This window comes from Sphaeramia orbicularis, chromosome 3, assembly GCF_902148855.1.
Source record: "Sphaeramia orbicularis chromosome 3, fSphaOr1.1, whole genome shotgun sequence".
Classification (NCBI taxonomy): domain Eukaryota; kingdom Metazoa; phylum Chordata; class Actinopteri; order Kurtiformes; family Apogonidae; genus Sphaeramia; species Sphaeramia orbicularis.
In genome coordinates, this window is record NC_043959.1 from 6,868,313 (window position 1) to 6,880,769 (window position 12,457).

The 12,457-nt window shown below is 38.1% G+C and overlaps 1 protein-coding gene across 1 annotated transcript in view; it reads left to right on the plus strand.

Annotated features, from left to right (window-relative positions):
* LOC115439140 (SH3 and multiple ankyrin repeat domains protein 2-like) overlaps positions 1-12,457 on the plus strand; it is a 515,551-nt gene that overhangs the window by 354,042 nt on the left and 149,052 nt on the right. The window contains exons 14-15 of the mRNA XM_030162991.1: positions 8,167-8,306; positions 11,524-11,637. Coding sequence (XP_030018851.1) covers positions 8,167-8,306; positions 11,524-11,637 — 254 coding nt within the window. The remainder of the gene's footprint in view (positions 1-8,166; positions 8,307-11,523; positions 11,638-12,457) is intronic.

The window sequence follows — 12,457 nt, forward strand, 5'->3', positions numbered from 1 at the left end:
AGTATAGAAAACTATTACATGGTCAAAAACAAAATAATTTTAGTAAAAAAAAGTCTCCATTTTGAATGTCTGGGTTCGCCAGAAATTTGGAACGTTAAAATGGGGTCACAAGCCAAAAAGGTTGGGAACCACTGCTGTAGTGTGTGGGTTCTCTCTGGGTACTTCTGCTTCCTCCCACTGTCAAAACCCAGGCACCTTACTATGTTAACTGGTCAATCTAAAGCAAAGGTGTCCAGTCCTGGTCCTCATGAGCTACTATCCTGCATGTTTTAGATGTTTCCCTCTTCTAACACACCTGATGGTCATTATCAGGCTTCTGTAGAGCTAGATGATTGGATTATCATTTGAATCAGGTGTGTTGGAAGAGGGATACATCCAAAACATGCAGGATAGTAGCTCTCGAGGACCAGGATTGGACACCCCTGATCTAAAGGACCCATAGGTGTGAATGTGAGAATGAAGGGTCTGTATTTGTCAGGCCTGTGATGAACTGTATACATCCAGGGTGTATCCGCCCTTACCCCAGGATAGGCTTCCATATCTACATGATGTTCTTGAGGACTAAATGACTGAAAGAATGAATGAACTTTTTTAATTACTTTTTTTTTATTTGCACTTTTTTGGATTCAAGCCATGCCTGTCAGTAGCTAAACAGCATAATGATAATGATGTGCTAATACTGTCCCTGTTTGTCTTTCTCACCCTGCCCTGTATTTGTGTCATAATGACATTTTCATGCACTGGCACAATGCACACTATATGAGTGCCGGCATTTGAATAATGACTGACATGCATTTGGCTGCTCTCTGCACTGTACAGTAATGTCTGTCTGTCTGTCTGTCTGTCTCTCTCTCTCTCTCTCGTTTTTTTTCTTATTTCTATCACATCACTCTGCTTCCCTTCCATTTCCATTTTCTACCTTATCTGCTCTTCTTCTTCTTCTTCTTCTTCTTCTTCTTCTTCTTCTTCTTCTTCTTCTTCTTCTTTTTCTTCCTCCTCTTTTTCTTCTTCTTCTTCTTCATCTTCGTCGTCTTCATCTTCTTCTTCATCTTCCTCCTCTTCTCCTCCTCTTCTTTTTCTTCGTCTTCTTCATCTTCATCTTCGTCTTCTTCTTCTTCATCTTCTTTTTCTTCGTCTTCTTCTTCTTCATCTTCATCTTCGTCTTCTTCATCCTCTTCTTCTTCTTCTTCTTCTTCTTCTTCTTCTCCTCCTCCTCTCTTCCTCTCTCTCCGTGTCTCTGGTGATCATCCAATAATAGCACAAATTATGCACAGCTGGTATTAATCAACACTGTCTAATTAGCACCTCAAAGCCACCTGGGTAATTGCCAAAAAGAGAGAGGGGGTGGGGGGGTGTAAGAGAAAGCATGGCGGATGGTTTCTCGATCTCAGCCAGTGTACCTGCTGATCTGTAGGCCGCACTCAGATTGATCTGAATCTGAAATGACTGGCAAATGTTTTCACCATCATTATGCAGGTCCAGATTTAGAACAGTCCCACAGCACTGATGTGTGATGACTTGTTTCTGCATATGGAAAGAACAGTTTGAGATTTGTAAATAAGGATCAAGGGTGAAAAAGTTATTCATTTTTTTTTTTTTTTTAAATGTCCATTTACAATGTTAGTTTGGTTTATATACACTGCAGGTAAGAATGAAGATAGGCATACAGGCACATGGTCAAGGCTGTCACAGTTATCGTACTGCAGGGCTTCCCAAAGTAGGGTGCGAGTACCCCCAGGGGTACTTGGAAGAAGACCAGGGGGTACTTATAATTTTTTTGGGAAAATACATTAAATAAGTCATCATGTACTGAATACAAAATAACTAATGAGAAATAATACTGAAATATAAAACACAATAAATACATTCATATAATGGTTTTATTGTTTCAGCTTTGGTAACATTTGAAGAACATTTATATTTTATATTATTCAAAATTAGTTTGAGTAGCTAAGTAAATTATTTTTTTGTTGATGAAAGGTTAATTTATTAATTAATGTCAAGTACAGTTTCTGAGTAAATATATATAATAGGTACTTTCTACTACTGCTTAATCTTTTCAAAAATACTATTCAAGCATGAAACTACTGATAGGAATAAGTATTAACTCATAAGTATGAGTGAGCATAACTACTTACTACTATTACTAAGATGATGATGTTGACAATGAGGAGAATGATGGTGATGATGAGGATGATGGCGATAAGGATAATCATGATACATAACAGAATAGGCCAAATGTGATGCTAGTAAAGCAAGCCCCATTGAGACCTTGCAAAAATGGGCTATAAAATCTGTAAAACCATAAAATGTTAAAGTCCATTTTGTGAAAGTATGTTTTAAAGGAGTGATATTTGGCTTTTTTAAATGGAATTATGCATTTTAAAACATTTCCCTGTGGTCTACATAAACTGTAAATGCTGTACTTGGGTTTGAATTCTTCATTAATTCCACTCCACAGGTCCATCTTCAACCCTGTTTCTGAGTAATGACACCAGAAAGGTGTTTTTTAGTGCTGGCCCTTTAAATGCTCATGACCCCACCCCCTCCAGGTTGTTGGCTGTGCTGCTCTGTTGTGTTCAGCCACTTGTGTTTGTTAATACAACCAAAAACTGAACATTTTAGGTAATGGGCTTGAACTTTGGACATATTTTCAGTTTTTATTACAGACCGCTGCTGCTGACAAACAATTATATCGTACTCATAGAAATATTTGTCAGAGGTCTTGACCTTATATGTGTAAATGTCGTGGCATAACTAGTTATAAAACGTAACAAATTAAGCAGGAATTGAAACTGGTTGTAGAAATCCACTTGATTTTTGCCGGAATGAAAGATAGCTTTGCAGCACCTGGAGGGTTCAAATTCAAACTTTATAAACTATTAGGGTCCAAATACACAAATAAATGAACCAAAGACTAATAAAAGTGGGTTTAGCAAAATATGACCCTTTTAATAAGGTGCAGTCTGCTGATTTTAATGTTTAGAAATGTGTCAGATACAACCACTTAAATCTTTGTTAACCATAAAACACACTATAATTAACAATACATGTTATATGACTATTTTAAAGCAGCACATGCATTAAACATCCAAATAAAACTGAGCATTACAGCCACACTACATTGGTTTCTGTGTCATCTATGCTTTGCGATCTGAAGCTGTGCAGCAACAAAATGTCAATCTCTCCTCAAAATCTCACATAATATTCTATGCTATAATGTGAAATGAGTTACATGTCAGTGGTTTAAAAGGCCTAATATGAACCAACGTACTGTAAGGGGTTAGATTTCAATGTAGAGACTGACTGGAACTCCCTCCTATGTTGTGTCTGGTTGTGTATCTGATGATAATAAACATAATAATGAATATTCATTAATGACACTGAAACAATCACAATGGGAATGAGGCGAACCATTTATATAGAATGGTTTAAAGGGTACCTGGAGTGAATTTTCATCGCTGGCTATTTCAAAAGCTCTCGTACAGTCGCGGAAAAAATCATTAGACCAATCCTTGTTTTCTTCAATTCCTTGTTAATTTTAATGCCTGGTACAACTGAAGGTACATTTATTTGGACAAATAAAATTATAACAACAAAAATAGCTCATAAGAGTTTAATTTCAGAGCTGATATCTATCCATTTTCCATGTTTTCTTGATAATAACCAAAATCACTTTAGTTCTTACATTAATATCTATGGCATTGTGCTGGCAAAAACAGTGCTTTAAGGCATTCCATGTTTTCTTTTCTGTCTGCTTTAGTCACATGATACACACAGTAGTTAGTACTTGATTGCATAACCATTGTTTTTGATGACTTTTGAGGGTCTAATAATTTTTTCAGCGACTGTAGAATACTAGTGGTTCTGTCAGGTAACTTACCTCATAGTCACTTGTCAGCTATACACAAGTACTAAGCCTCTGCTCTGTGCTTAACTGGGCTGAGATGGACTAGTCACTAACCCCGTTCAGCAGACATCAGTCTAATACAGTAGTTCCCAACCTTTTTTGGCTCGTGACCCCATTTTAACATTACAAATTTCTGTTGACACCTGACATTCAAAACTGAGAGATTTTTTTTTTTTTTTTGCTAAAATGAATTAGTTTTTGATTATGTAATAGTTTGCTATACTATATTGCAAATAAATGTTAATTTTAGACAACATTTAGTCTATATAATGTATATTATTATGGACGGAGGCAGCAAAGCCAGGTGTAGATTACTGCACAAAGTGAGAATTGTATTTTCCTTGGTAAGGATATATACAGTCAGTCCAGCTTGGATTTACAAGGCTGACAATTAATACTGAACAAACAACAACTCAAACTATGAATTATGAAAGAGCTGCAGCATCTGAAACTGACCACAATGAACATTTTAAAGATAAACAGTACCACAGTGCTTCAGTTTTAGACTCTGAGTTTGTCTTTTATGGATTGGGATCGTCTCTCTCAACTCACCCTATGTTTTTTATTAGTAAGTTTTTTTGTTTTTTATTTTTATCAATTACTAGAAATTTCAGGTGACCCCGTTTGAATTCCAGGTGACTTGACATGGGGTCCCGACCTCAAGGTTGAAAAACACTGGTCTTAGATGATACATTATCAACCAGTGCTGGGTCGCATCTCTAGGACAGTGGCGGAGTGCAAAGCTTACAGCTGCACAAACAACAATCGCAAACACGTACTTTCCACTCAATCTCATTCACTGACTGCTGCTTGTTTACTCACACTTGATCACATGGAAACAACACGGGTGTGTCACTTTAGGCCGGCAATGGCTGTTTCCCATAGGTTCTGCCCCCACCCACAATTCATGTCATAAAAATGTCCAGTGTGATGCATTTATGGGGATTTTTCCTGAACTCTTGCATTAATACACAAAGCATAATTAATGTGGTAAGTATGACAGTTTCCTGCTTATTTGTGATGTGTATAGTGCACATAATGGCTACAAGTGCACAGTTGCAGTTTTGTCCATGGCTTTCCCTTGGAAACCGCGGGAGTAGTCTCACTAGGTACTGAATGGGGTTAGCTCTCCAAAGGCCCGTGAAGGTTTGAGGAGGAGCGCAGTCTACAGGACAAGGTGACCCACTTACTTGAAAAAACCACTTCCTCCCCTCTCTCTCTCTCTCACTCTCTCTCTCTCTCTTTCAATCCCTCACTCCTGCACTTCATGTTTCTCTTTGTCTTTAATCTTCTAGTTTTTTCCACATTGAGGTTCTACGTCATATTATCTCTATTTTACACAGATATGATGGAATTTGTATGTGTTTAAATATCTGAAATTATGAAAATGTCTCATCTCAAGGGGTGTTTTATTAAATTAATCTGACAGAAGTTGAATGAGGTAGTATCCATGGTGTTGCAGCCCTTGTGATGTATTTCTTTACAGATAGATTCGTGCATACATATATTCGTGCAGTAGATGTGAAAGACAGTGCAGATACTTTTATTTTTTATTTCAGTGTTTTTTAAATCATTTGTATGCCATCTGCTGCAGTCTCTTAGATTATAATTCATCCTGAAGCCTGTTTCTTTTTGGTTCTTCTTTCTCAGTGTGTTCTAATAGTGTTATGACAGAGTTTGACCACAAAGTGGTGCTGCATTATCATATCAGGAACATCAACCAGCACTACTCCTTCTGTGTGATCACATCTCTGCTTTAGATGCTTGGTTGAAAGCAGAAGTATCAGACTATTTTTATGCCGTGGGAGTTTGTTTTGTGTCCATGAACATAATGTCAAACATCCTTAAAATGAGGCATCTTGTTCAATGAGGGATTGTAATGAGTTAGCAGGGACTTGTGTTCCTTCCTTTGCGATGACAACCCCTGGTAGCTCCACGTGTGGTCTTTACAGCATCATATCACCTACCCAGAAGCCAGTGCAACTCTATGGGGTAGAGTCAGCCCATATTCTGCCCCAGTTACTTCTGTAGGACACGTGTCTGCTGGCCTCTGAATGTCTCCTCTGCTGAACCGTATTTTGTTTGGTCGGCTGTACAGTGTCGATACAGTGCTGGACTAAATGAAAACTAGCTCATATGAGCCTCTGCTGCTTTTTGATAGCACTGTTTAGTTTAAAGCTGTCAGAGCCTTTTTGAGGTTTGTAGTATTTTCAACCTTTTAACCCTACATGGATCCAATCAAGCGAAAGTGAACAACATTCATTCATTCATTTTCTGAACCCGCTTTATCCTCACTAGGGTCACAGGGGTTGTTGGAGCCTATCCCAGCTACTTATGTGCAAAGGCGGGGTACACCCTGGACGTGTCGCCAGTTCGTCACAGGGCTGACATATAGGAACAAACAATCACTGTCACATTCACACCTGCGGGCAATTTAGATTGAACATCAACATGAAAAAGTAAATTTGCACACATCATTTATCATGTGGGCTCATTTTTTAGCTAAAGATCTCTGTTGTATGGAACTGTTATCCTTTTTACAATACCACTTACACAGTACACGAGAAGTTCCGAACATTCTGTTAGGCTGCATTGAATTACCAAAAAGACATGCAAAAGACAGTCTATTACTTTGAGAAATTAAAATTCTGAATGATGAAGTTTGTAAATTCATACACTGGTCACATTTAAAAAGACTACCTGTGAACTGTTACAGAGAAATCACTCTTTATTTGTAATTTACCTACATCAGTATGGACCACCACAAGTTGTAAATAACGCTGTGTTAGTATTAAATACATTAAATAAAGCTTTGTGATTATATCTGGCTTGTTTTCAAAAATAAGTCAACATTTTGGGTGATGGGTAAAGAGTCATCCACGTGTTACTATGGCAACCTGTCCACGTGTTATCACATTCTCATCTCAATGAAACCGACTTTTCAATATTTTACTCCAAAATTTATTTTCAGGATAGTTGAACATAATATCTAAAAGGTTTTGTCCTACTTGATATCAATTTCCAGTGAGAACTGCATGTTTTGAATGTTTGCACAAAGCTTAAAAGATCGATGTCCGTTTCAAGTCTGCATGTTACGGAGCAGTAATTTGACATTTTTCACCTAAAAATTTTATCTCCCCAAATTTTGTTGTCCGTAATGTTAAAGGGGTTATAAATACCTACTCAAATATGTATAATACATTCATATAAGTTGCCTTGCTTACATGACAGAGACTGTTGAACACGAAATGTGTCCACGTGTTACTGTTTGATCGGACCCACATGTTTCTCTAAAATATCACAAGCTGTTGCATATTCTTACACTTATGCTGTGTGATTATTGCAGTGAGTATTACATTGTCCATTAGACTAGGGGTTGTAATATGGTACTAATATCATTGCAAAAATCTAAATCTTACCAAGTGTATTTTTTTCTTTTCTAGTCAAAATATCTCATCACACTTAAAATAAGACATAATCACCTAAAGACTAACTTTTCAGCGAGATATAAGAACTTATTTTTAGACAATAGATCTTGAAAATCTTATTTCAAGAAATCTTACCAAGATAATTTTCACTTGTTCCATTGGCAGATTTTTTTTGCTTAATTCAAGCAAAAAAAAAAAATCTGCCAATGGAACAAGTGAAAATTATCACTGTAAGATCTCTTGAAATAAGATTTTCAAGATCTGTTGTCTAAAAATAAGTTTTTATATCTCACTGAAAAGCTACTCTTTAGGTGATTATGTTTTATTACCTTCACCAAGTGTAACAGCGGAGGTTATGTTTTCATCGGGGTTTGTCTGTCCATCTGTCTGTTTGTCTGTTTGCAAGATAACTCAAAAAGTTATGGACGGATTTTCATGAAATTTACAGGAAATGTTGATACTGGCACAAGGAACAAATAATTAAATTTTGGTGGGGTTGGGGGGGTGGGGGGGTGGGGGGGACTGATCTGCCTTGGCGGAAGTCTGCGTTCTCCGAGTGCTTTTCTAGTTTTAAGTGTGATGAGATATTTTGACTAGAAATGAGAAAAATATACTTGGTAAGATTTTGATTTTTGCAGTGATCATAATCCAATCCTAAACATAATGTTAACAGCCATCACATGACTTACAAGGGCCTACCAACAAACCAAATACAAGGACGTCAACATAAAGCATTATATCATGTTTTACTGTTGTTGTACAGTTTACTCAATCAACACTTTAAGTATGTACTGATGCCTTACTGTACCTGTCCTCTTTCTTTTTCAGTCCCAGCAGTCATGGGGAGGCAGTAGGCCCCAGAAGAAAGCTGTACAGCGCTGTTCCAGGAAGACATTTTGTGGTGGTTCGCCCTTACACCGCCCAGGCCGAGGGAGAGATCAACCTCTACAAGGGGGACAGAGTCAAAGGTGACACTTCTCTGACTGGGCTTTTTGTTTTTGCTTTGATTGTAAGACCACGAAAACAGGAGCACTGGAGAGTGTATGGCCACCACAGACCCAAACATAGGAGACAGAGGATCACCTTCCAGCCTTCTGAGATGGAAGATGAATACCAAAATCAGGAGAGAAAAGGCACTGATTCACTGCTGCCTTCGTTTCATAATTGTGTCTGGAAATGAAGCAACTGGAAATCAAACAGCACATTACCATATCTGATGAAAACGACTCCCTAGGCTCTACAACAGAGTCTAAATACAGATGCTAAGAAATAACATCTTCATACTCCAGACAAAAGACTACCTCCACTATACTATAGAATGCACAGACAAATGGCCACAAACTGATTGCTATTTTTAATCAATGAGCTTTATGTCACCTTGAACATACAGTACATTTTTGTATTACAATATTCTGCCTGGTTTAGTTTGATGAACCCAGTCTTAACCCATAAAGACCCAAATATCCATCGGTGACCAAAAGCATTTACTGATCTAAAATGTACAGTAACTTAAGGGGCCATGGCTCAGGAGGTAGAACGGGTTGTCTGATAACTGAAGAGTTGATGGTTCAAATCCTGCTCTGTCCTTGGGGCAAGACACTTCACCCACCTTGCTTCCACCTTTTCACTGTTTGGTTATGGGCAGCTGTGGCTACAAATGTAGTTTACTACCACCAGAGTGAGAATGTGAGAGCAAATGAATAATGGATCAATAAGTGCTATAGAAATCTAATCCATTATTATTAAAACCCACTAATCCTATCAATACATGTAAATAATTGGTGTAAAATACAGTTTGTCACCTTTTCATGGTCATCAGTTATGACCCATTTGGACGTTCAGAGGCTCTGTAGTGAACGTGGAAACACCGTCATCTTCTACAACATCGATTCATCAGTAAAACTCATCGAGTTGGTTACATGACAGTGAATGGACACGCTTGTTTTTACATTTAGTTTATGATATATTTTACCAAAAAAAGACACTTTTTCTGAAGTGTTCTCTGTTTTTGATATTATAACCCTCAAATATGATCTCAGTATGATGATTAAAGTACATGATTTGTAAATTAAATATAGGAAAGTACATGATTTTCACTGAAAAAAATGCATAATACAGAGGATTACATTTTGATAAATGTCAATAAATCACTTACGAATGGTTAAATAGGGTGAAAAATTAATTTAGGAACAGTCACAAAAGTAGCGCTGGGTCTTTATGGGTTAAAGGTCAAATTACACAAACATCACACCTGGTTTTAAACATGACAAGAAGCATAATATCAATCCAATGTCTTCACTTACCAAGGAGCTGTGGCTGAAACTGGGCTTCGTGAGTTCAGAATAACCTCAGCTTTTGACCATTAAAATGTAATCAGGTCACTGTTGTGTGCTGAAGTTGAAGAAAACCCCCCAGGTTAGATAAGATGTCACACCAGCCTTGACCTTTGCCCTCATACATTTCTTCAGTGCATTCTTGAACCCAGGTGAACCTTTGTGCTACATTTTGTCATAGTCAAACCCATTAAGAGTTGTTTTCAATGTAAAAAGGACGCAGCTTCTTATGGAGATGTTCTGTGAAATATAGCTAAACAGTCACAAACATCACACCTGCTCTTAAACTGCAAACATGCACGTATCATGACCACTCTTACAGAACAGAAATGCCACAATCCATTAAGACCACATGTGTGGTTTTAGAGCTCAGCTTTTAATACCTGGACAAAAATCCTTTGCAGTTAATAACTGCCTGAATTCCTGAACCCATGACCATCACCAAACACTGAGTCTGGAGATGCTTTGACAGGCCACAGATGGGTGTTTGTTTTCTTTCAGCATTTGGTGAAGTTCATTGACCCCAAGGGATTTTCATTCAAGTATTTAAAAAAAAAAATCCTCAAATTTATAACAATCTTAGTTTTACCAATTACTTTTGACCCTCTGAAAATGGCAGGATTATGGAATTTTTTTATTAAAGCCCTAAGATTAAAGCTGAAGTGCACACTTTAGCCACATTATGCGTGTTTCATTTCTAATCCACTGCGGTGGTGTACGGTGGCAACATTACAATATTTATGTCCCTTTCTAATGACTTATGGATCTGACTGTACATTTATGATCTACTCAGTCCTTTAACATCCTACACCAGGGTTGGTACTTGATTAGTCAACACAACGTGAATGGTAGAGGTGGTTCTCCTGTTGGATGCAGTATTGCAGTGTTTTTCAACCTTGGGGTCGGGACCCCACGTGGGGTCGCCTGGAATTCAAATGGGGTCGCATGAAATTTCTAGTAATTGAAGAAAAAAACATCTTACTAATAAAAAATATATGGTGACTTTACAGAGACAATCCCAATCCATAAAAGACATGACAAACTGTGAAGCTGAAACTGAAGCACTGTGGTACTGTTTATCTTTCAAATGTTTATTGTGGCCGGTTTCAGATGCTGCAGCTCTTTCATAATTCATAGTTTGAGTCCTTGTTTGTTCAGAATTAATTGTCAGCTTTGTAAATCCAAGCTGGACTGACTGTACATATCCTGACCAAGGAAAATGAAAGTCTCACTTTGTGCAGTAATCTACACCTGGCTTTTCTGCCTCCATCCATAATAATATACATTATATAGACTAAATGTCCTCTAAAATTAATTTTTATTTGCAACATAGTAGAGCAAACTATTACATGATCAAAAACAAATTAATTTTAGCAACAACAACAAAAAAAGACTCTGTTTTGAATGTCTGGGGTTGGCACAAATTTGTGATGTTAAAATGGGGTCACAAGCCAAAAAGGTTGGAAACCACTGCACTAGTGTTTCCATTACTTATGAGTCACGGCAGGTGTTTAGATCTAGTTTTATGTCCATGAGTATTTTAGAAAACATTCACTTTTTAGAAAAGTTAGTATTGTCAATGAATGACATTTAATCACTGCCTGTATCAAATATACAAGTCAAATTAATATTCAATAATTAGTCTTTTGCTCCACTGTATTATAATATGTTGCAGAGATTAATAATAGAAGCCAACTGCTTCTTCTGTATTTACACTAACATTCAAATGTGGCATTTAAATGTCCCTTAAATCATCTGCATGGTTCTTGTATTTCCTGCTGTGCAGTCGTTTTTCATTCTCTTCACACTGCCTTCATAACTCACCCCTTTGCACTCTCTCCTTTTGGTCCAGTTTTGAGCATCGGAGAGGGGGGATTCTGGGAGGGTAGCGCCCGTGGCCAGGTGGGCTGGTTTCCAGCAGACTGTGTGGAGGAGATCCCAGCCAAGGCCACCGAGGAGAGGAGCTGTAAGTCTAATCATTCAGGACTGCTCGGTTGTTGGAGGTGGGACGTTGACTTATGTAGGACATGCACTGTTTGCCATCACCCAGTTTCACTGAAGAGAAACGAGCCAAAGCTATAGATGCAATGGCTTCCTGAGGCACAGTGATGGCACGTGGCTCCTATTTTTGTCATGAATTGCATGTGTCTCTCAGCCTCTGTCTGCTTGTCTTCCAGTCTCTTTCTGTCCCTCTGGGCTGTGGTGCACAAAGCTAAGCACTTCATTGCCCTGCTAACTCAGCTGTGATCTGATGTCCTCTGGGTGCTAGGCTAATGAACATATCACGCCATGCTGCATCCCCCATAAACACCACATCTTTCCTTGTCCTTGCATTCTCTCTCTCTCTCTCTCTCTCTCTCTCTCTCTCTCTCTCTCTCTCTCTCTCTCTCTCTCTCTCTCTCTCTCTCTCTCTCTCTCTCTCTCTCTCTCTCTCTCTCTCTCTCTCTCTCTCTCTCTCTCTCTCTCTCATTGTGTTTGACATCAGCTTTGGGAAAGGTCTTCCTTCTGTCTGTCCTAGTCTCTTATCACATTTTTCATTCACTTCTTTTTGATGAAGTTCAAATATTGAAATTATCATAAATTGCTGGAGTTGACTCCCCCCCACCCCCCACCCCCAGGCTGTGTTCAGCATTCTATTCTAGTCAGTACTTAGTGCATACACATGTATTCTTTATACTACATGTTACGTCCTGTAGTACACCAGTGCATTATCACTCATCAATTATGACTTGTGCTCGTACGTACTGGTGAAAGAAAACCAAGGCCAACAAGTGACTTCAACAAAG